The sequence below is a fragment of the Cyphomyrmex costatus genome, unplaced genomic scaffold (genome assembly GCF_001594065.2).
Source record: "Cyphomyrmex costatus isolate MS0001 unplaced genomic scaffold, Ccosl1.0 scaffold30, whole genome shotgun sequence".
Classification (NCBI taxonomy): Eukaryota; Metazoa; Arthropoda; class Insecta; order Hymenoptera; family Formicidae; genus Cyphomyrmex; species Cyphomyrmex costatus.
The window spans coordinates 2,587,090-2,610,401 of record NW_017277125.1 but is presented as its reverse complement, the minus strand read 5'-3'; the positions used below and the strand labels follow the sequence as shown (position 1 = coordinate 2,610,401).

General features: G+C 33.4%; 4 protein-coding genes across 5 annotated transcripts; 2 read left to right on the top strand and 2 right to left on the bottom strand.

The window, feature by feature from the left end:
* Positions 1-1,671: 1,671 nt before the first annotated feature.
* On the top strand, positions 1,672-6,406 carry Srp54k (signal recognition particle 54k). The gene is made up of 9 exons (XM_018541758.1): positions 1,672-2,141; positions 2,775-2,951; positions 3,054-3,283; positions 3,374-3,524; positions 3,602-3,750; positions 4,878-5,139; positions 5,230-5,338; positions 5,549-5,815; positions 6,050-6,406. The coding sequence occupies exons 1-9, from the start codon at positions 2,064-2,066 to the stop codon at positions 6,145-6,147; spliced, it is 1,521 nt and encodes a 506-aa protein (XP_018397260.1). The 5' UTR covers positions 1,672-2,063; the 3' UTR covers positions 6,148-6,406.
* A 757-nt stretch (positions 6,407-7,163) lies between these two features.
* LOC108775401 (chitinase-3-like protein 2) lies at positions 7,164-10,575 on the bottom strand. The gene is made up of 6 exons (XM_018541754.1): positions 10,163-10,575; positions 9,545-9,808; positions 8,590-8,871; positions 8,270-8,506; positions 7,771-8,194; positions 7,164-7,637 (listed from the first exon to the last, which is right to left on the bottom strand). Exons 1-6 carry the CDS (start codon positions 10,219-10,221, stop codon positions 7,491-7,493), a joined length of 1,413 nt encoding a protein of 470 aa, XP_018397256.1. The 5' UTR covers positions 10,222-10,575; the 3' UTR covers positions 7,164-7,490.
* A 1,480-nt stretch (positions 10,576-12,055) lies between these two features.
* LOC108775439 (cytochrome b561) lies at positions 12,056-14,802 on the bottom strand. Of its 2 annotated transcripts, none has more exons than XM_018541812.1 (5): positions 14,726-14,802; positions 13,265-13,489; positions 12,972-13,180; positions 12,744-12,901; positions 12,056-12,669 (listed from the first exon to the last, which is right to left on the bottom strand). In XM_018541812.1, the coding sequence occupies exons 2-5, from the start codon at positions 13,485-13,487 to the stop codon at positions 12,516-12,518; spliced, it is 744 nt and encodes a 247-aa protein (XP_018397314.1). In that variant the 5' UTR covers positions 13,488-13,489; positions 14,726-14,802; the 3' UTR covers positions 12,056-12,515. The 2 variants fall into 2 exon arrangements, with proteins under 2 accessions (XP_018397314.1, XP_018397313.1); XM_018541811.1 differs by lacking the exon at positions 14,726-14,802 and adding an exon at positions 14,061-14,117.
* A 685-nt stretch (positions 14,803-15,487) lies between these two features.
* l(3)76BDm (trafficking protein particle complex subunit 8 homolog l(3)76BDm) lies at positions 15,488-22,509 on the top strand. The gene is made up of 11 exons (XM_018541737.1): positions 15,488-15,816; positions 16,667-17,108; positions 17,248-17,493; positions 17,672-18,193; positions 18,340-18,859; positions 18,963-19,148; positions 19,231-19,977; positions 20,049-20,217; positions 20,357-21,434; positions 21,751-22,010; positions 22,199-22,509. The coding sequence occupies exons 1-11, from the start codon at positions 15,660-15,662 to the stop codon at positions 22,219-22,221; spliced, it is 4,350 nt and encodes a 1,449-aa protein (XP_018397239.1). The 5' UTR covers positions 15,488-15,659; the 3' UTR covers positions 22,222-22,509.
* The last annotated feature ends 803 nt before the right edge of the window (positions 22,510-23,312 follow it).

The window sequence follows — 23,312 nt, the reverse complement described above, 5'->3', positions numbered from 1 at the left end:
TATCACGTTTCAAATACTTTTTAGAAATCTGTCTCAAATCATATTAAACATCTTTTGCAATTCAGTCTAAAATGTTCTTTATTTTATTGAAACGCCGCTTTTTGAGCTTCAATTTTATTTTGGAAAATAAAAATAAATCAATGCTAAATCCAGCGAGTAAAGATCCAAAAAGCGAGGAAAGCCAGAAGCGCAATGAATGCCATCTTAATTGTTGTTTCAACATCAAGGAGATTATGCACCAAGAATTTGTTTCTACTAATCAACAAATAAACAGATTTTTTTATTATAACATTTTGAAATGGTTGCGTGAAGATGCAAAAATTTAGAACAAATATTGTATAATCAAGGACATCCAGAATGAATTACAGAAGATGCTTAAATTGATTTGAGGCAAAGATTCTAGAGCACGTTTGAGACATTATGAAAGCAATAGAATCACTGTATAAAATTAAAAGGAAATTTGAAAGTGATGAGATGTCAGACTTAAATTAGATAAGTATTCAAATTTTTATAGTACTGTTCTATTTCTTTTTGATTAATTTATATATTATTATAACGTTGCGTTGTTTTAAAAGAATAAAATGACTTTATCTTCAATATATGATTAATGAAAATAAAATCATAAAAGAGGAAAGTGTAAAATAGACTAATTTCCTGATTAATGTGGTCTTTTGCAACATAATTATATTTAAAAAAATCATAAATTTTAAGTTCCTCTGTATACAAACGATGTTAATAAACCTAAGACTTTAATATACTCTATTAGAGAATTTAGAATAATTATAAATAAATTTATTGCATTACAGCTTTATGTAAATCTATCATCCTTATACAATTTGTTTCATTTTCTTATATTTCCTAATTCAATAAAAGAGGCAAAGTAATAATTGCCTTTATATTGTAAGAGTTCATTTCCTACAATATAAATGATATTTGTATAATGAAAATATATTTGTCTAACAAAAATATTTTGTATGCGAGTAAAAAATACCGAAACTAAATTTCAAATAAGACGAATGGTACATAAGTATAGATTGTTATTATAGTAATATAACCCGAGCTGGATTTTAATCTCTTGGAGAAAAGTAATCTCAGATGGATTTTGGTTTTTTTAAATTTCGTTACAGTTGTAATTTTTGTAGAAAAAATAAATTTTTTACCCACATTGGGTAATTACATGCATACGCAGTTCAATTTTTCATTAAAAACACAACGAGCGATATCCAATGGCTACGTTTACACCGTCAAGGCGTCAATTTAGGCTGCAGCCTATACCCCAAATTCGACCTTAATTATTTAGGTCCCTCGCTGTAAACACTTGAAAAATGACCTGGCCTGGCTGTAAGCCAGGCTTCGGTTTTTGGTGACCTGATCTGAAATAGGCCGCCTGTAATTTCGATGTAAATGCGCGCTACCCGACCTACAACATCATTTGTTAATCTCAAAAGTCTGATTGGATGATCTAGAAGGATACACCAATAATAGCGCTCGATTGTTGAATCTGCTAAACGCTGCTATTGGATGCATCTAGAAGCACGATTGCTCACTTGTCTCACTGAGCGTTCTGATAGGCATATTCCATTAGATATAAAAATATACACCAACAGGTATAAGAGCTACTAAGCGATCATGCTTCTGAATACATCCATTGTATTTCCCGTATCCGGAAGTGACTGACTTGAAATGCGAGGAGTACAGACAGATCGTGCATCGCGCCGAGTGTAGGTACAAGCAGGTACGAGTGCACCTGATCGATATGGACGGTGGCAACATACGGGATCTCGTCGGTTATGTATAAACAAATTGTACGTATTTTCTGACGGAGGACTGCTGACGGCGAATGGGAGATAAGCCACAACCAGGTACTCGCATCGCACAAAAAGGTCGGGACACATCTGTCGCTTCTTCGCGTGATCGCTCTCTCGCGACCGGATGTGTCGTCATGCTGTGTTGGCCAAGTCGGGACGTGATGACAGACTTTATACATTAATATCCTAACCGCTAATCGTGAATTGGGAGTACGTAATTATTTTTACGGCTCTTCGTGGTTTAAACGTCCAAACATGGTGTTGGCGGATCTCGGACGTAAGATTACGTCCGCTCTGCGGTCGCTCAGCAATGCGACCGTCATCAACGAGGAGGTGAGTTTATTTATCAACCTATCCGCAATACACGTGAAACAATTCCGTCAAGGATGATTTATAAACAAAAAAAAACTTGAATAACACGATTCCGTATGTAGTCGACGTTATTTCCCTCATTTTTATATAGCGCGCTTGAAAAATTCCATTTATTTCCAACAATATTGTTGTACATGTCAAACTTATGTTTACACTATAGCTTGAATTTCTCATTTATTCGAGAACACCGACAATATTGTAAGCTGTAATAAAAAGATGCAATGAATTTTAGAAGATTATCTTTCTATTATTTTTTTTCAGAAATAATTTTGTTTATTAAAATTCTTTTGATTTTCTATATATTGTTGTTGTTTATATTGTATATTTTATTCTTTTAATATAATTGGATACTTTCCATTTGGTGACACAAGTTGATAAAAGTGTCATTTTATCTTTGTTTCCCATTAAAGATCTGCTTTTTATTTCTGTACTCTAAATTGATACACAGTGCAATAAATTAAAGTGAAACAAATGTATGTCCGTTTTGAATGTCAAAGAAAGATAGAATGATACTTATATTGATTTGTGCTACTAAATGAAAAGAATTAGATCTGTGTCGTACAGTTTTATTGACTAACATTATTATATCGACAGGTTTTAAATTCTATGCTAAAAGAGATATGTGCAGCTTTACTTGAAGCTGATGTAAATATTAGATTAGTAAAACAATTACGAGAAAATGTACGTAAAGTTATCGATTTTGATGATATGGCTGGTGGTATTAATAAAAGGAGGATGATACAGAGTGCAGTATTCAAAGAACTTGTGAAGGTTGGTTTATTCTTTGATTTTTTATAAAAATCGAAATGTAAAAGTATATTTCTCAGTAATTGAAAATAAACTGACAATTCTTTTAACTGATGACTTTTTTAGTTGATTGATCCTGGTGTCAAAGCTTATCAACCAGTGAAAGGCCGTCCTAACATAATTATGTTTGTTGGATTACAAGGATCCGGTAAAACAACAACTTGTACCAAACTTGCGTATCACTATCTTAAAAAAAATTGGAAAGCATGCTTAGTATGCGCTGATACTTTTCGTGCTGGTGCATACGATCAGATAAAACAGAATGCCACGAAAGCTAGAATACCATTTTACGGAAGGTAAATAGAGATGGAACAAAAAATATTTATTGCAATCTACAATATTATACTACATAGTTTTCGTATTATGCTAATAATTTCTAAATTTAGTTATACAGAAGTGGATCCTGTGACAATTGCACAAGACGGTGTCGATATGTTTAAGAAGGAAGGATACGAGATCATTATTGTAGATACAAGTGGAAGACATAAACAGGAAGAGTCATTGTTCGAGGAAATGTTGCAAGTCGCCAATGCTGTGGTAAAATTATAGTACTTTTTAAAAAAATAATGCACAAAGAAAAGAACTTCTAAATGCTAAGTCTTCACATATTCCAGCAACCAGACAATATAATTTTTGTAATGGATGCAACGATAGGTCAAGCGTGTGAAGCACAGGCAAAAGCTTTTAAAGAACGCGTTAATGTTGGTTCTATCATAATCACAAAGTTAGATGGCCATGCTAAAGGTGGTGGAGCACTTTCCGCGTAAGTTCTTTTTATTCTAGTTTAATCATTTTATGTACTCTTGTGAGATATTCATGTAAACCAAAAAATGCAGTTATTTTATTGTAAATTTACTTCTAGCACATAAACAATAGCATATAATCAATATAATATACGCGCGCGCACACATAGACACACACATACACATACACACAATATATATGTATTATGTGCAGGGAATGGAAGTAACTCGTTACTTGTAACGAAGTTACAGTTACAAGTTACTTTTTTGGTAACTTTACTGGTAACTGCGTTACTTTCTTTTTTTGGTAACTGTAACGGTAACGAGTTACATTTTTTGGGTAACTGTAACGAAATTTACAGTTACTTTTGTCGTTACTTTGCACACGATTGAACACGGTTCGATTGGATACATGCTATTTATAACGCTTATCAATAAGACTTGAAACCCTTATAGACATTCGGCCGTTATGATTCAGTAATTATTTTACACTTCTATCTTCTATGTAATACATAGGACATACAAATATTTCAGTTTGCTGCATATTTTACAGGTATTAGAATTACAAAATTGTGTTTAAAAAAAATTAAAAAATAAATTAAATAATAGTAAAATGAGAAGGGCTATGAACCCAAAAGCGAAACAGTTTAAAAGACGATGACAATAAGTGTCGAAACGTCGTTTGTTTTTATCTTTGTTTTGTTCTAATATATATTTATACATTTAATTACATTGTCATCGTCGTTCTTATCAGAAATAAACTGTTTCATTTTTGGCTCGTAACCCTTCTCATTTTACTTTTATTTAATTTATTATTTGAGCCATTCTACATTGTTTTTTTTTTTAATAAAACTATATATTTGTCAGTATTACATATAAAAAAAAAATGCAAAAGTACATTTTTAAATTGATTTTAAAAAAGTAACGGAAAAGTAACGAAAAGTTATTTTTCAAGTAACGGTAACTGTAACGAGTTACTTTTAAAAAGCGATAACTGTAACTGTAACTAGTTACATTTTTTACTCGGTAACGAGTAACTGTAACTAGTTACTTTTAAAAAGTAACTTTCCATTCCCTGATTATGTGTTACATATATTGTAACATATATATACTATAATATATTGTTTTATATATATAATTTTTTCAGTGTTGCAGCGACACAAAGTCCTGTAATATTTGTTGGTACTGGAGAACATATAGACGATCTAGAACCATTTAAAACAAAACCATTCATTAGCAAGTTGTTAGGTATGGGAGACATTGAAGGTCTTATTGACAAAGTAAATGAGCTCAATCTAGACGATAACGAGGAATTACTTGAAAAAATCAAACATGGTCAATTTACCTTACGAGACATGTATGAACAGTTCCAAAATATCATGAAGATGGGACCATTTTCACAACTAATGGTAAATGATAATAAATAACTTGTATATATGTATATATATGTATACAAAAATAATATACAATATTCTTTTAAAATTTTATTGTATATATAGAATATGATTCCTGGATTTAGTCAAGATTTTATGTCGAGAGGGACAGAGCAAGAATCAATGGCAAGATTAAAACGCCTCATGACTATCATGGATAGTATGAATGATTCAGGTTTGTTTAAAATGTTTCCCTCATGTTTTTTGTGTCGAATCCGAACGGCTATGGCAATGAACTTTCGGAGGTTTGCCATTGTTCTCCAAGATGGCGATCAAATAAAATTGTTATGGATGAATTTGAACTCTTGAATCTTTGGCCACGATCGCTACAGATTTTTGTGATAATTTATCTAATTTCTCAATAACGTTCATGTCTTTATTTCAGAGCTGGACAGTAGAGATGGAGCTAAGTTATTCAGTAAACAAACTGGAAGGATAATAAGAGTGGCAAGGGGTTCTGGTGTGACAGAAAAAGAGGTCAAAGATTTAATTACGCAATATACAAAATTCGCAGCGGTTGTTAAGAAAATGGGAGGCATAAAAGGTTTGTTCAAGGCGGGAGATCTGGCGAAAAACGTTAATCCTACACAAATGGCGAAACTAAATCATCAAATGGCTAAAATGATGGATCCACGTGTATTACATCAAATGGGTAAGAATTTTATATATAAATTGAAATTTTTAATAATTTAAAAGCAGTTTTATGCTAGTTCTTTATAAATTTTGTTTTTAAAGTAAAAATATTTTATTCAATGTAGTATCTTAAAAATAGGAAATGTCTTTTATATTATGCTTTTCGCGCGTATTGTTTCTTTATTTAATTCGAACTTTACAGAGTTTGACCATTTTCTATAGATACAATATATCTTTATCATAATTATTTTAGGTGGTATGCCAGGATTGCAAAATATAATGAAACAGTTACAACAGGGCGCAGCAGGTGGATTGGGAAACTTAATGGGAGGTTGCGGTGGTAAATCCTGAGATGAGGTTCCAGGCAGTGCGTACACTGTCGAGAGAGATAAGGACGTTAAATGCCATCACATACATCTCGTGGAAAAGTTACATCGTACCTAAGTTACAATACCGGAGAAATTGTATTTAAAAACTTTTGTTTTCATACACATGCGTTTTATAAGTAATGGAATCATGGAAATGATGTGTAGCGACGTTGATAGTAAACTCTTTAAATATCTTTCTATCGTTTTTTTATCGCTCATCGAATCGTAAATATCTTTGAATGTAATGCAATAAATTATCAAAATACGCTATGAAATACGTGTCATAAGAGAAAGCTAATTTATTTCGATATTGTTCATAGTCCTCTCATCTATCCTTGTATCGTACATTTTGTTAAACGATATTTATAAAGAAGCTTGTTATTTTCATTGTTCTTTTAATATTAGATAATCGAACTATGGGAAAAAATTTCAATTGGATATTGTTATTACCGTAATCAAATAATAAAAGTACAGGTGATAAATGTATATATAATTATCAATGTAAATATATCTACATATAAAGGAATGTATGTATTATAAAGAAATAAAAATTAGTAATGCAATTGTTTTTATAAATTTCGGGCAAAACAGTTTCATATATTTCATACTTTGTGACATTGGTATAACGAGATCAGTTAACATGGTTTGAATAATTATAACAATAATTTTCTTATCTATATATGTAGTACTTAAAAAAATAAAATTTACTATTTACGAATTTAAAGTCTTACTCTGAAACGGATGACTGTTGTACACTTATTTATTGTGAATAATATGGCATTTTCGAGACAGTTACAGTATCTCCTTTTAAAATTTGCTAGAGAATATCTTAGAATTATTACGCAAGTACCATTTGCTTGTGAAGCATGTATAAATAATATCATGTAGGAAACATGTACCTTTGTATAATATATAATACAATTTAACGTGCGTAAATATTTTCGCGAATATTTTTTATTCGACTCAACCAGGTACAAGTGCTATGCTCTATTACAGCATATATAATAATACTGTGCTTCAAATATCTTAGCAATTTAATTGTTAAAAAACAAAAGAATTTTTGAGCAACTGAGGTAGAATGTATATCAAGTAATATTAAATAGGAATGCGATGGAATGGATCATTTAAATGTAAAATATCTTAAGCTTTAGGAATAACTAGATTCAATGAGCGCGTTCAAGTTGACAAAGCGGCTAAAGCCTGCTCGACGAGCAAACAAACATAATTGATACCAACCAATCATATTCAATCATTCAGCAAGCATATGTCCCTTTACCGTCTTGAACTCGTTTAATAATTGCGCATATTTCAAGTATTCCTATTTTATTACTTGTCTGACTTCTTAAATAATAATTTCGAGATTGTGCGTGTCAAAGGAAATGTCTCATTTGTATAGCAAGTGCCGTTCCAATCGTCAACGTTTAAAGATAGAATCATGGCTCCCTTGAAACCATTAGTACGAATCCACATGCTCTGCAATGTAAACATTTTAATTGAGCTTACATCATTGTATGTTACATCACACATCACATTTTATAAATCTGTTAGCATTATTTTACAAATCTGTTAACACTTGATTTTGTGTTAGCAATGTAAAACGCGTTACCTTGTAAGAAACGCTCTCCTCATCGTCATAAGATATCCATTCTGTGCCTTTGAACGCATATGGCACACGACTTTCTTCATTAAAAAAGCCCCCAGCTCCGGATTTTAAAAATTGACAAATCGTAGGATAAGACACAAAGCCTTTTACGCCAAGCTTTCCGAATCCGTTAGCTGGCGCTTGTATACCATGATTCAATGGATTGTCCAGTTTGTATGTATGACCATAAGCCGGTATACCGATAACAATCTTTTCTCGTGGCATTCCCTTTGCTATCCAATAGTGAGCAGAGAAATTTATATTTAATGTGGATAAGTAGCCTGTTTCCGTATGACGAGGAAAGAGTGGGGCATTTAGATCTGTCACTGGAAAGTACCAAACGTAGAAATGATAGTCATATGACATAAGGTTTATAAAGTCAATGTGCCTGAAAAATATAACATAATTTGTAATATTATTTTATGATATTTCATAATTCTCAATATTCTTGTACAGTACATACTCTGCCATTTCAGGAATGCTATAACTTTGGTCCACAATGGCCTGTGGCGCTGCAACTGCTACTGTTAAAATCAATTTTTGTCCACTACGATCAAATTCTTTTCGTAGCTCTTGTAACAACTGGGCAAAGTGTATTTTTTCACGTTCGTCCGCCCCTAACCAGGCTGGAAACTCCCAATCAACGTCAAAACCGTCCAAATGGAAGGTTTTGGTAATATTTAATACTGACTGGATAAATCTGAACATAGGGATACGTTTATAATATTTGTATATCTACAATATATATTGAAATGGAAAGCGAGCATGACAAGATGGTCATACCTTTTTCTATTCGCATGATTTTTTACCATTTTGGAGAAACCATTGTGGAGCTCGTTGTTTCCGCCGGCGCTGATCATGACCTTCAAGTTAGGTTCAAGATTTTTTAAAGCAACTACTCGCTCGTAAACCGGTGCATTGTCGCCTATGTCGAGCATATTGTTCACCACGCTCGCAAAACCCACGATAATATGCGTACAAATATGAGGGTCAATGTGCGACGGACTGAGCTCCCACGACGTGTTCAGGTCCCCCGGTATTGTATAGTAGCATACGAGGACCTGGCTAAACATAGAATAGATTTCCAAATAACATAAACCTAGATAGCTGGATAGTCAAATATGTAAAAAAAAAAAAACTGATTGTACAGAGTCTGTCACAGATTTTGATCAACAAATGCCAGCAGAAATGCATCAAAATCTATTAACTGAATACAATGGCAATTTAACTACGGAAAATGCGCAGAATACCATTTTGTATAGCTATTTAAATGACTTTAATTAAGATGTATTCCATTATTTTTACAAATAAATTAATATTATACTTCAAATATATATTTTAAATTTATATATATATTTGTTTACTTACTATATATATATATATGAAAATTATATATTTAAAACATTTTATATTTATTAAACATATTTTATAGTTTATTTCCTTTATTTGTTATTTTCTATTGTTAGATATTGTATAATACTAGAATTTAAAAAATAATGACAAAAATCTCAATATGTTGTATTAATGCTTTAAGTATTTAAAATTATTCATGCAGAAAAATTCAGTGAAGTTATTAAAGATGTATTACACAAATAATGAACAAAATACAACTCTGATGTTCACCTGATGCAATATTCTGAATAATAAACTGCTAGCATAATGTTAATACCCTGCTTACTAGATATGTATAAATCTAAAGTAGATAAAGAATATCATATCTGTTGAGAGAGGCTCTCACCCGGTTGTATCATGGCGGTGTTGCTCCGATGCGCTGACGCTTGTGTTCCTGTCCGCATTCTGATTCTCCTTCGTCGACTCGGCGTACATCCGAGCCCGACGTAACCACGTAGCAATCTTGGCATCGTCAATGTGTTCCTCGACGAATTTGTTGGTCCTTGAAGACTTTAGTGTAAGTATGCCGAACCAAGCGCGCGTAATAAATAGCACCCCGACAATCAGGAATGACAAAGTGAGGCAAACAATCTGCGTTCTCCAGCGTGGTCTAAAAGCATTTTTATATCAAACATTGTATTTTATCTACAATAATCTACATACAAAGCAATCGGATATGGAAAACCTGTTAATCTAATCGCGTTTATATAAATAACGACAAGCATATATGACCTTTCGCGTCGAGAGGCGGAGAAGTTCAAAAACCAGCAATGACGTACATGCTGTTCGCGTAGCGCGAGAAATCGATACAAATTTCTTTCATCTCTCTCTCTCTTTCCTTTTGCGCGTACTTACCCCACCTCTCTCGCACGTATTAATTATAAAATGATTATAAAAACAGCTCCGAAGTACGACGCATTCGCCTTCCGAGCGCTTTCATTTCGCAGAGGCTTTCGATACTCACTGTCGTATATTGGTTAGTAATTCATACTTGGCCTGCGGCACAGGTATTTGGTTAACCATTGAATGACTTATTATTTTTACTGCACTATCGAGCGCTCACGCCGATGTACTTTTCGCGTAAGAAAAGAAGGAAAGACGAGAAGAATTTTCGAAGACTAAACGCCACAGCTGTCAGCTCGCGCGATAATCCTTGTCTGACGGCTCTGACAATTGAGGAACGCTTATAATGCCGTGCGCCGCGAAGCTGGTGGAAGCTAGCCGGAAATGCGATGCAACGCGATGTACGCGTGTACCCATACACGCGTCGCGAAGAATATTCGGTGATGGTTACTCGACGATGTTTACAATTGCATAAGCGCGCAATGGGCGTGTTCCGTCGAGTTAAATGGGACACGATGTTATATGCGCGCGTTACATCGCATGGTACGACGGCGCGAAAAGTTTTTGTTACGTCTCTTTTTTGTTTTCCGTTACCGCTGTCGATTGATTCGGAAATGCAGTTCCAGAGGGCGAAAATATCTAGGGGTGCGGGTGCATTCATCTATTTCTATCATTCAATTTTTTAAAATTTGATAATTATAAAATTACATGGTAAAAATGATATTATTTATAACATGTGATTTTTCGAATTATATGATTTTAAAAAATCATGTATTTATTTGGAACAATCCGTTACATGATTTACTTTAATTATGTGACTTCATCATGTAACTTTGTGATGTGATTTTTTTCAGCAAGGCAATGCAAGAAAAAAAAAACAAATTTCGTGTCTCTGTTTCAATATAAACTTTAGGAAATAATTCGATAAGCTGAACAAAGACAAAAGGGCAACGACCGCTTTCGAAAAGCGAGTGACAAACGAGTGACTGGCTTTTCGAACATTTATCAGATTTATATTAATCATAAATTGATAACATGGGACTTATTAGTAAACGATTGTGTCTATAAATTAAAATTACTTTTCTGATGAGATCTCATATATTGGTATTACATATTTATACATACATATATGTATTGTATATTACATTTCAATCAGTTGTCAATTAAATGATTATTAAAAATATGAGCCACAAAATATACATTGTTCATAACAGTTATATATTATATTTATATATATCATATATATTGTATATGTATAGCACCAATTTTTAGAAAAATAATTACTTCTGAATAATATATAAATAATATATAAATATTAACATATTATATAAATATATATATATAATTTTTTCATCTAATAAAAATATCAAAAAGTTAAAAATTATACACTTAGACTAGAATATAAAAACATATAATAAAGCATTGGTCATATTCAAACTATAAGACAACTAGCTTGCTTACTGAGCAATTTTACACAATTAATTTTTATCGCGACGAAAATTTTTCTTAAAATTCCTCATAATTTTTCAAAATTTCTATATAATTTCAGAATTTTCGTATTAATTTTATAAATAATTCTGAGACAATTTTATATATTTTTTATATAAATTAAAATATTGAAAAAAAATAATGAAAAAAATCTATATTGAATTTGGGTCGAAAGATCAAGCAGAGAAGTTTCAAGAAGACTATAAGCCGATAATCATTTAATCTTATTTTAATAGTTTGCTAAATATTGACTTAAAGTCAACAAAAAAATATCGACTATCAGTCAACAGTCAGGCGTGCTGTGTGGAAGGACTCGTACACCATTCAATTGATTAAGAGAACGCACTACAAAGTTCACAAAATTAAAGAACTGATAAGTAGAATCACTGAAAAGAAACATTATCAATAAGGACAACACAATCCTATATCCCATGTTTCTATTTTATTTCTCTTGATCATCTCTACATAAAATCGTTTTATCTCAGTATAATTTTATAACTTAGTAGAACGTTTGGTAAAAATTTCATGAAAATTATACTAGAAGGTTTGCGGGTTGTCGCCGTATCTTTCTTTATTATTAATTGGCATCAATAATGAAGACGGCGACAACTCGCAAACCTTCTAGTATAATTGAAGAAAATACCCGTGAAAACCTCAAATGCGATTTCATGAAAATCTGTTTAGTTGAACACCATGGACCGATCTTGTATATTCTTAAAAACATTGAGAACTTTTTTCAACTGTCCAATCAATTGTTCAATCGCTCAGTAAATAGGCTAGCAGCTTTGTCCGACATAAATGCACCATTATTTCTTTTTTTGTGTGTATGTGCTTTAATTAGATCAACCTTATTTATAAAGCTAACATAAGACTCACATAAGAAACTTGTAAATACTTATTATTAAGTAAATACTTATTAAGTTTGGAATAGTAATCATTCGATTACTTATATCGAAGAAATCTGGCAATTCATCATAATTCGTATATTAGCCGGATAACAAGACTTCATCTTCAGATCTCGACAAACGCCGATAACGTTCCTGCGTTACTAAGTATACAGATAAGCCTCCAAACAACACGAGCAGCAATCCTATAATGTTTATCAGTATTCCTTCGCTGACTAAAGCTGAATATTTTTCACTGAAATTCCAAATAGAAAAATATATTTTTTGATTGTGCTTATCATGTTTGTGAACATGTCTTTTGCTACTAACTGTAATGTAAGGAACGCTTTCTCATTGAGTCCTAACAAGCAAGAAGCAATTGCACCCACAAAGGCTGCAATGCCAAAAAATACGTGCAACGGCATATAAGAAGCTCGTAATGGAGCTTGCAATCCTGGGTAAAGGAAGGATACACATCCAGCAACCCACTGTAAATAAAGATACGTTGACACACATGTCTGTGAATGCAAAAGTGTCAGGCAAGTTCCATAAATTTACCTGACAGCAGAATAATATTACAGTGGTCAATCCAACCCAACTGTGCAGGGAATACATATTCGATATAGGAGGCTGTGCAAGATTGTGGCTGTCAAAGACGGCTACTAAAGCAATCACCACTAATAATACGATAACTAACATAATTCCTGCGTGAGTTAACTTTAGTCGTCGCTTACGAACATTTCTTTGCATCCTATAGAGAAGCATGGCTACAAGTAGAAAACAATATTTCATAAATCATATATATACAAGCACATGTATGATGAAGGAAGTTTTTTACTTTTATGTTGTACCATTGGAATATAAAAATACGAATCCTATAGTCATTAATAAAGGATGCCAGTTAAATTCGAGGTTTAGATTAGATCTCCATGAAAAACCATTTCTATAATATCCTGTCCATACAATCATCAAGATCACAAGAAGCACGCCACATCCTTCAGTAAGACTAAGAAGGGGAATGAAACCTTCCAGAGAGTGAGATTGCATTTGGGGTGACTCTCTTATGTGCTCCATATCTAAAAATGTTTCATGTCTCATTGTATGACAAAAATATTAATAAGTGTTAATAAATATATCAAATATTGATTAATAAAAAAAAATATTGATGAATATATTAATAAATATAACAAAATGTTTATAAAAATAAGTATACATAAATAATATATAAAATGAATCTTACAATGTATAAAGACAAACATATATTAAGTTTATTCTATAAATGTCTTACGTTATATAAAGTTATGTAACTTGATAGAAATATGACACATCTCAAAATTAGCAATTTTACAAAGCACTTTTAAAATTCTGAATTAGAATAATGTTAAAATTCTTAGAATTATGTCATGAGTCATGAGTTCTCAAAATTCAAACACTGCATAGTATAATTTGCATTCCTTATATTACATTGTGAAAAACTTCTTTGTATAAATAAAGACTAATTTATAGAAAAGATATAATATTTGTTTTTGTACAAAAATTAGTTTTCATAGTTGATCTCATTATCTCAAAAATGCTAATTTTTTGTATTTATGTCACTTTTCTGTCAACTGAGCAACTTTATGAAATTCTTGACTGTTGTGAACATACCTATACATCTTACATATTCATACGGATAATTCGACATTTGCATTTTATGCATAAAGTCCAAATAATAACGATGACTTTTTTTCACACTAATCTAGGAGCAACAGGTGAAATGAAAAACAGAAGCAGATGGTAGGAGATATCTTTAGTTTTACACATATAAAAAAAAATGAAAATAAGAAACATATGAAAATCGGCGTCTGTAAGAATGTTAATAATTACACATACAATAGCATTTCAAAACGTTCTCTCTGGAGAAAATTTTACCTCGATATATCTAGTATAAATTACATGTACTATATATTTCGAGTAAAATTTTCTTCGAAGAGGATATTTCGGAATGTGTGTAACATAAAATAATAACAAAATAAATTTTCACGTTAAATTCCATACTTGTAGATTGCTTATCTATACTGCGACGTTTTATATGCAAGTTTCAGAAATACAATGTTATTAGATGACTGTACATTTTGTCGCATGCACGCTAGATGATGTGGAAAAATCGAAATTACTCAAATGACAGCTATCACTTTTATCTCTCAATTAGACCAACACTTATCAATATTAACACTTATCGGTGTTATATGCGATAATTGTTATCGCAATACAATACATGTAAGGGGAGCTTTCAATAAACGCAACAAGCCGTGTATCGCACGTATACTTACCCCTGATGAAACTTTTGTAAGAATACTTGCCGGATAAAATCAACAAGTATCTGTGAGTCTTATATATGCATTATTACATCGTGTGACGTATTGAGAACATTATTGATTTTTCTTCGAGATAAGAGAAGACTTTTACTTATAGAGGTGCGTTCAGAAATTACGCTCAACTGTGCTATTCGGTCTGTTCTTTTTCTGTGTCCGAGTAAAGCCCTGTGTCCACACACACCACACAGTGCTTTATTGAGCTATTGATGTATTCTTCTAGATCTAAAACTTGATTGGATGATCTAAAAGAATGCACAAATAACAGCGAGCGTTCATTTAAATGTTGAGAAGGACACTGTTCTTTTTTTAACTAAAATTCTTGCGCAGTTCATCTTTCTTCCTTTTCTCTCCACGTTGAAGGAAAAGGCGAAGATAAATCGTGCAAGAAGTTCAGCTAAAGGCTGTTTTTTTTTTCAGCAGAAAAAGCAGCTTTGCACTGTTGTAAAATTTTTAAATAATTGGTTTATACATTTAGATTCAGTGAGGAACTAAGGGCAAGACCAATCATATTAAAGAATTTTACAACGGTAGCAAAGCTGCTTTTTCTGCTGAATGCAGCCATTCTCGTTTAATTACTTGTCCATGGCGGACATTATTGGCGAAGGAAGAAGGAGAAGAGGGAGGAAAAACAGCTGTTCGGTGAAGTTCAGTGGTGGATTCTGGATATGTTTATCGGCGCGAGTCCACGGGGATGCGTTGTCATTCCGAGGCATCATCACGACGTCGACTCACGAGATAACGAAGGAGCTGGAAATGATGTGATCGCGGAATGTAGAACGATCGTGAATCGGTGGTAAAACGGCGTAAACACGCTACGCCCGCTGCTATACGTGCGTGAGGAGATACAGCTTTCGGGTTATGTTACGGCGACCCCGTAAGCGCAAGGATCATGGCACAGTGCAAGTTAACCCCGCGGGAGTTCATCGGCAACGCGTTCTCTCCGCAGGTCGCTGTAGTCTGCTCGGCCGCTGCCGACGCCACATGTCAAAAGAATAATCTGTCGTTCGTCGAATTACTCCAGCCATTTTGCAAATTGAACACCGAAGGTAAGCCGGGACCCGTGACATCTACATCACCCGTTCTTCGCCGAAGATATACAATACACACGCATTAGTGCGTAAACTATATATGTACAGGGTGTACCAAAAGTCAGACCATATGTATACCAATTAAGAAACTACTAATTAATAGCGAATTCGATTGAACATACTTTGCGTGCATTAATGTGCATCAAGGCCGTTGAACATACATAAATCAACGTAACGTAAGTGTGTGTTATAGCAAATTCGATTACTTGCATTACATCAGGGCTGGGTATATATTTGAAATACTTTTATTTGAAAAGTGGTACTGGTAAGATAATTATATCTTGTATTTTGTATTTCAGCACAAAGCATGAAAATATTTTTTATATTTCATGGGAGTACATAAAAGTATATTGTATTTTGATAGTAATAACATTGAAATAATAAGATTGAAAGTATATTTTGTATTTCAAATACTGATATTGACAATTGATCTTATTATTTAATTACGAAATACATGAAACTTTCAATCTTTCAACTTTAAATACAAAATATGTAATACTTTTATGTAGACCGATGAAATACAAAATATAAAATATATTTTTATTGCAAAAACTATGCTTTAAATAAAAAGATTTCAAATACACAAGTATAGTGTAAGATAAGTATAGTAAGTATAGTGTGAGATATTTTTACTATTAGCTATATTAATTTGTAATCAGAGTATTTATTGTCCCAAAATGAAAGATAAATGTAATTTACATAAGTTGTTAATGGAGCTTGATGTTTGGTACATCTTGTACAAATAGGTTTGTTGTTTGTGGCAGAACTACATATTATATAATAAGTCTGTTTGCATGTGTGCCATTAGGACACTTTAAGGATCCCCAAGGCAATACGATAGCGATTAGAAATCTTCGTCTTTCTATACAAGATATTAACACGCGGCCACCAGAACCAAGTCTTGCCAAAAAATTGTTGAACGAAGCGGTCAGTTCTGCCTTATGTGAACGTACAACTACAGTTCATATCGGCGCGACTGAATTGGATATTCCTATCTCCGTTCCTTGGTTTGAAGCATGGAGAGAAATGTTTTTGAACATCCAGTTTCCATCAGATCACGAATTCACAAAGCATCTGCTCGCATGTATGATAGTTGTTTCCACAGCAGAGGACAATCCATTAGAGCGAATTCAGACTATGGGAGCACAATTGCATCAAAGTATACCAGGAAAGTTGCCTAAATGGTTCAATAATAATGCTCTTAGATATTACATCTTAGTTCACGATGCTATTCAGGATGACAAAAATAAGTAAGTACATTATTTCTTTTTTAAATTTGCATACATTTAAGAGAAAATGATTTTCAGCTTTTTTTTAAGCATGCTAAATTAATAAATCAATTCTTCTTTCTAAACAAATGTTTATATCTTTATAAAATTTATTTTTCAGAGCAGAAACAGTTTTTACAGAGATGAAAACTATTTATGGTGCTAATAATTGCTTTCTGTTACAAATGAATTCGAGACCGCCTGGTCTTTCCGACGACAATACGCATTTGCCCGATCCTTGGAGTCAGTTCTTAACAAAACATTTGGAATTGGCTGGTAATAATGAACAAAATAGTTCCCCTCGTACGCCTGCAGATACAGGTGGAGTGTCTGCTATGCCAAGCGAGCTGACTACAGAGACTGAAAAGTATGTTCTTTTAGAGATTAAAATCTATAATTGTATAATAAATTTATAATTATTTGTAATAATTTCAATTTATTAATATATTACTTTATAAATATATTAACAAATTATTTTATCTTTGATCTTATTGTGTAAACATAATTTTGGAAATATATAATCTGTAAAAGCAATTTCTGTACAGAACGAGTCAAGCTGGGACACCGCTAATGCCACACAACTGTGTTACATTACCATCTCCAGATTTGACGGAGTTAGTCGCCGGAGTCGATACAATTAGTCTCTCTGAAATATCCGAATCAGCAAATACAAATCTAGAAGTCGGACAAGAAGCAGTTCCAGTTACAATTCATCCACTCAGTCCAGATAATGAAAAATCACTAAGCTTTATTTCAGCGACTAATGTCAAAAGTCAGTCTGTTAATACTAACTCACCAATGAATACGAATGTCTGGGCTGATTCTCCGAATCATGTGGTTGCTCAACACGGTGCTCGTCTTTCCACCCAAGATTTAGAAAGATTACGAACATTAATAACGGAATTTTGTTTGCGGAGCTTGTTTCCTTATGTAGAAAAGCAGATTGGCCTATTGAATGACGTGATTTCAAACAAGAGGGTCAGTAGATCGCTGTTTAGCGCTACGAAAAGGTGGTTTAGTACAAATAAGCCTGGTGTGCCAGGTTCGGCGCCATCAAATGCTGTAATGTAAGAGAAAATTGTGTTTTATTAATCTTTATATTTTATGAGGAAAGGATCTTTTTTCAGTCAAGTATCTTGATTCTTATTTTGAAATTAATTATATTATCCTGACACGATTAGTAACTCTTAAAATTTATACATTTATGTTTTAGTTACACAGCAGAATCGCCAGAATTACAATTACGACGCTTGGGCGATCTGTTTTTCATGTTTAGTCACTACTCGCTCGCTTATCAGGCATATCACAGCGCGAAACGCGATTTCGCAGCGGATCAGGCTTGGGTGTATTACGCTGGTGCTCTTGAAATGGCTGCTTTAAGTGCTTTTATGCAAGGCGAGACGAACAGAAAGACTATCGAATACATGGACGATGCAATATTGACTTATGCAAACAGCTGTAAAACGCCTCAGTTTGCAACAAGAGCGACGCTACTCAGTGCCGAGTGTTTGAAGGGTCGAGGATTGTATGGAGAAGCCGCGAAGCAGTTGATACGGATGACCAGCGAGGATTCCGATTTACGTTCAGCTTTATTGCTTGAGCAAGCTGCTTATTGCTTTATTGGTCCGAAAATGATGCGCAAATATGCCTTTCACGCGGTTCTAGCTGGACATAGATTTTCGAAAGCTGGCCAAAAAAAGCACTCTTTAAGATGTTACCAACAAGCTTATCAGGTAGATATCCGAACATATAATTGTCTCCTGTGAAAATATCATATTTTGTTAGAAACTTTTATAAGAAGCTTTGTTATTTCATAAACAAAACATGGCATATTAGGTATATTATGAAAGGGGCTGGTCTTTGGCAGAAGATCACATACATTTCACGATCGGGAGACAGGCTGCATCCCTGAAACAAGTTTCTGAGGCGGTAAAGGCATTTGAAAAGTTACTTAATGCTTCTAGTAAACAGCACGCTCCACAGCAGGCTGCGTTTTTACGAGAATTTTTACATACTCATAACGTGAGTATAATATACAGTCACATAAATGACAATTACAATGAATCGGTAGCTTAGATGGCTTTTATCTAGGGCCGTGGTGTAGTTATTGTTTCAGGAAAACGGCACGAGTTGTACAGTACTTCCTATTTTACCTTTGCCGCTATTGAATAACGACAATATCAAGGTACTGTATGGTCCGTTGGGTAAACAAACCGAAAGCAATATTCCAGCGAGTCACGTCACATTCAGTACCAAAGAGACGGATGATGCAAGATGGTCGAAAATGGAAGAATTGCTAATAACTGAAGCGCAGGGATCTCCGCCTATGATATTTAAACCGACAATTGCATTGTATTCTAGAACAAGTAATAACTCCATAAAACCCAATGCAGTTTTAGACGAACCTGTGCATTATTCCATCGAGTTGCACAATCCGTTACACGTCCCACTACCCCTATCAGACGTGACTCTGTTGTGGTCATTCACTTGCAATAACGAGACTATCACGAATGAAACTAAAACTACTACTACTGATAGTTCAAATCCGGTCAATTCGGACATTATAGATGCAATTCTGTTGCAACCAGCATACAAACAGAATATCGTATTGTCTCTTACGCCCAAGCGAGTGGGCGAATTGAAGATCTTAGGTATAAGTTATAAATTGTCCAATCCAGTACAGATGACAAGTGATTCATTGATCGCAAATTCAACTATTGTCGCCGGTAAGAGATTATTTGAGATTACGCCGCCCAAACTAAAAAATATCAAAGAGAAATCCGGTGTAAATATGTATGGAAAGGATTATAGACTGGAGATGAACGTGATAGAGAAAGCGGCATTTATGCAGGTACAGTTTTACAAAAAGACGATATTATATCGCATGACACAAAAATTTGAAACTTATATTTTTCTTTGCAGATACTCTTCACTAAACTATCGCCAGAAATGCTGTGCGGTGAAGTACAAAGGGTAGAAGTTACGTTAAAGAATATAGGTAATGTACCATTGACGAACATACATATCGCATCCACCGATGCGAAACTTTTTACATTAGGAAACGCGGAAATAGATAAATTTGGAAGTGAAGGTAAGCATATATCTTTAGGACGTATACTTTATTTTATTTGTTTTTGTAGATAAGATACTTTGTGTATTTCTGTTCTATTTAAAATATGCCATTACTATTATTATATGATTTATCAAATATAACAATATTATATTTGCAGATTTAATTGCAAAGAAGAGCAGTAAGTTAGTTACAAAGGTGATATTACCAGTCTCCAAAAATGGTATGTTGAATATGAGCGAAACTCACAAAATGCCACTTTGGGTGCAAGCACCCCACGTGAAAGGCACTTACAGATTAGATTTGCTCTTCTACTATGAAAGCGTCGAATCAAAAGCTGCTTTGAAGCACCGTTTGTGTCGGCATACTTGGCAATTAACGGTGTTGGATTCGATACAAATTACCGCGATTGCCGCCAGAAGCAGATTGTTCAAGGATGACTCGCCAACGTTGAATTTAATCATGTCCGTTAAGAATACCAATCAAGTTCACGATCCATCTATAAATGAAATTATCTTATCCGAAGTGTCACTTCAAAGCGTTATATGGTCCGCGTTTCACTCCTCGGTTCTACCGCCAAGCATAAAAGTGCAACCTCAAGAGGTGTTCCATCTAATGTTGAAGCTGAAGAAAAGAAAAGCTGACAGCGAGTCGATTATTTCAAATGTGTCCTTAACTTCCAACGAAGGCGGACATACGTTGACCGACAGTTATCCATTTATTAATTTTGTACAGAGACGTCATATCCAACCGCTTGACGTGAATGAAAGTGCGAACGACGCACAACAGTTTCAACCGCAACAAAATGCCGAGCGCAACTCTGTATCAGATGTCATGGCATTGAATTCTACACTGATTGTCAAATGGTGTGCCAATGTGACGGAGAGCGGTGTAATTACCCGAATGGCAGTTGGACAGCATCATCTCGAGCTCGAGCATTTAAACAAGACGTACAAACATCCAAAGGAGCCGCGCACTGAGCGTAGTGAATATGGCGCTCGCTTGAAAATTTTCGGTCCGGACCGAAACATATCGGATACAATAACTATCCCTCTTAAAGATCCAACATCGGAAGCGGATTATCTGAAAAGTCTAATATCTTTTTCTCTCAGTCATCAAAGGCAGATCACACACGATTTTCAACAAAATCGATTGTGCATCGTCCCCGTAATAATGTATTTACAAAATCACTCGGAAATGCGAGTCGACGTTAAAATAAGTACGATAGGTACCAGTAGGTGAGAGAAATGACATATTTACAAGCGATATTTCTAAAGTTTTGGAAATCTAGCGATTTATAAATCAGCAAATAAAAGATACTCGAAAGAATAAAGATTGATAGTTTTGCACTAGGATAAATGTTTGTTAAATAGTTTAGCTATGTAATGATAACAAAAATTTAGAGTATAATTCCTAGAACTTTAGAAACATGTTTTATTTAATGTATAATATATAAAATATTATTTAGTGTGCTTAACGTTACAATTTGCTATTTTGTTCTTATTATATTACTATCTCTTTACAAGTATATACATATAAAATATTCCTTTGCAGCGAAACTCATCTTCCGAATGTCAAGTCTCAGTTATACTCACCACAAGCTTCGACATACTACAAATACGCTGGCCACTCATCGATTTATTCCGATATCGAAGCGCATGCAAGTAATACCATGAAATTACAAGCTGTGCTGCTCAGCGCAGGAACGTACGACCTGGCAGCGCGAATAGAAGTCTCCGTTAAAATTGTAAATAACCAGGAATATGTCGCTCAGAAGGGCAAGATGGAGAGTATATGCATCATTAATGATAGCAGTACGTAGATTCATACTTATCACAATTACAGACACTAACGGACATGGGAGTGTTACTTTTTAGTGTAACTCAGAATCATTCCTTGTCAATATATGTACATATGGCATATGTTAAAAATTGTTACATTATATTATAATTGATATTTTAATAATACCAACATATTTTTTATCTGATATATCACGTTTTAGAGTCGATTGTTTTGCTGCGATAATTTTTTGTATTCTGGCGAGTACGCGGCGAGATATATAAAAATCAGAATCTCCCATTCGGGATCGCTTACATTCAGTAAGTCAGATTTCACTAATGTAATTACTTAACTTTTTTATGACTCGTTAGTCTCGAGCTACCTCACGGTAAATACACAAAGCAGTCGAGCGCATAGCAAAGATTTTAACAGCTCTTTTCTGTTGCGTCGCGCTCAATTGGGGACGACTGCATATCTTTAACTGCCAAACAAACGATACACATGTTACCTACTTTCATCAAGACGTATCGTCTATAAAGCACTTTTATATATATTTAATGATCTATCACTGCTTTCATTGGCAAAAAATTCTTTTTTTTTTAACTGAATAAATTTATTTAAATCTCAGATGTATAGCATAAGTGAAAAATAATTTCTCTTGTCGCGTTACAAAATTAGAGATATTTTCATTTTTCTGCATAAACTCAATATGTATGTATATTCGATGATGTAATTGCTTATGACAGCAATAGAAATAGAGATTAGACTTTCTAAACATTTCTCAAATACATAAAAACGTGGATGCATATTGGGATTTTTTGAAGTGTTTGAAGGAATTCAAAAGAACAAAATAAGGAATACTTGAGGTCGTTTAGATAATAGGCGTGTATTTTTTGTACAGAGTATTTCTTAAGAAATAAGAATGTGTATAAATCAATTTTCATAAACCAGAGAGTACTAATGTAGATTATAATGTAATGCGAGAAAGAAACCTGTATATAAAACTTGTCATAAGTATAAATAATGGACAAAGTTATTTAACACTTTTAACAACTATGATGTTTGTAATATACCGTCTTTCCAATAATACGTTAAACTTCCTGTTACAAAAAAATCTTTAAATAGCTAATCTTGTAAAATGTAATATATAATCACCCTGGGACGAATTCTTTATAAAATAAAGAGGTCTAGATTTTTTGTAAATCTAATGGCATGTGTTAAAATATTTATTTTACAAATACAACTCAAGGTAAATATCGAGCTTTTGATAATGCATTATAAATATATGTACAAGCATGTATAGATAATATAAATATGATTAATTGTTAATGTGCATA

Bases quoted from the DNA above. Each gene is read 5' to 3' on its own strand.
- LOC108775439 (XM_018541811.1), bottom strand. From the start codon at position 14,112: ATGCATAAAATGCAAATGTCGAATTATCCGTATGAATATGTAAGATGT. The intron at 13,490-14,060 runs GTATGTTCACAA...AAACATTTTTAG, and splicing joins TGAATATGTAAGATGTATAG to ATATGGAGCACATAAGAGAG. The intron at 12,902-12,971 runs GTAAATTTATGG...CTTTATTTACAG, and splicing joins TAATATTATTCTGCTGTCAG to TGGGTTGCTGGATGTGTATC.
- LOC108775401 (XM_018541754.1), bottom strand. From the start codon at position 10,221: ATGGTTAACCAAATACCTGTGCCGCAGGCCAAGTATGAATTACTAACC. The intron at 9,809-10,162 runs GTGAGTATCGAA...AAATGCTTTTAG, and splicing joins TTACTAACCAATATACGACA to ACCACGCTGGAGAACGCAGA. The intron at 8,507-8,589 runs GTATGACCATCT...CCCTATGTTCAG, and splicing joins AATCATGCGAATAGAAAAAG to ATTTATCCAGTCAGTATTAA.
- Srp54k (XM_018541758.1), top strand. From the start codon at position 2,064: ATGGTGTTGGCGGATCTCGGACGTAAGATTACGTCCGCTCTGCGGTCG. The intron at 5,339-5,548 runs GTTTGTTTAAAA...TCTTTATTTCAG, and splicing joins GGATAGTATGAATGATTCAG to AGCTGGACAGTAGAGATGGA. The intron at 5,816-6,049 runs GTAAGAATTTTA...TAATTATTTTAG, and splicing joins ACGTGTATTACATCAAATGG to GTGGTATGCCAGGATTGCAA.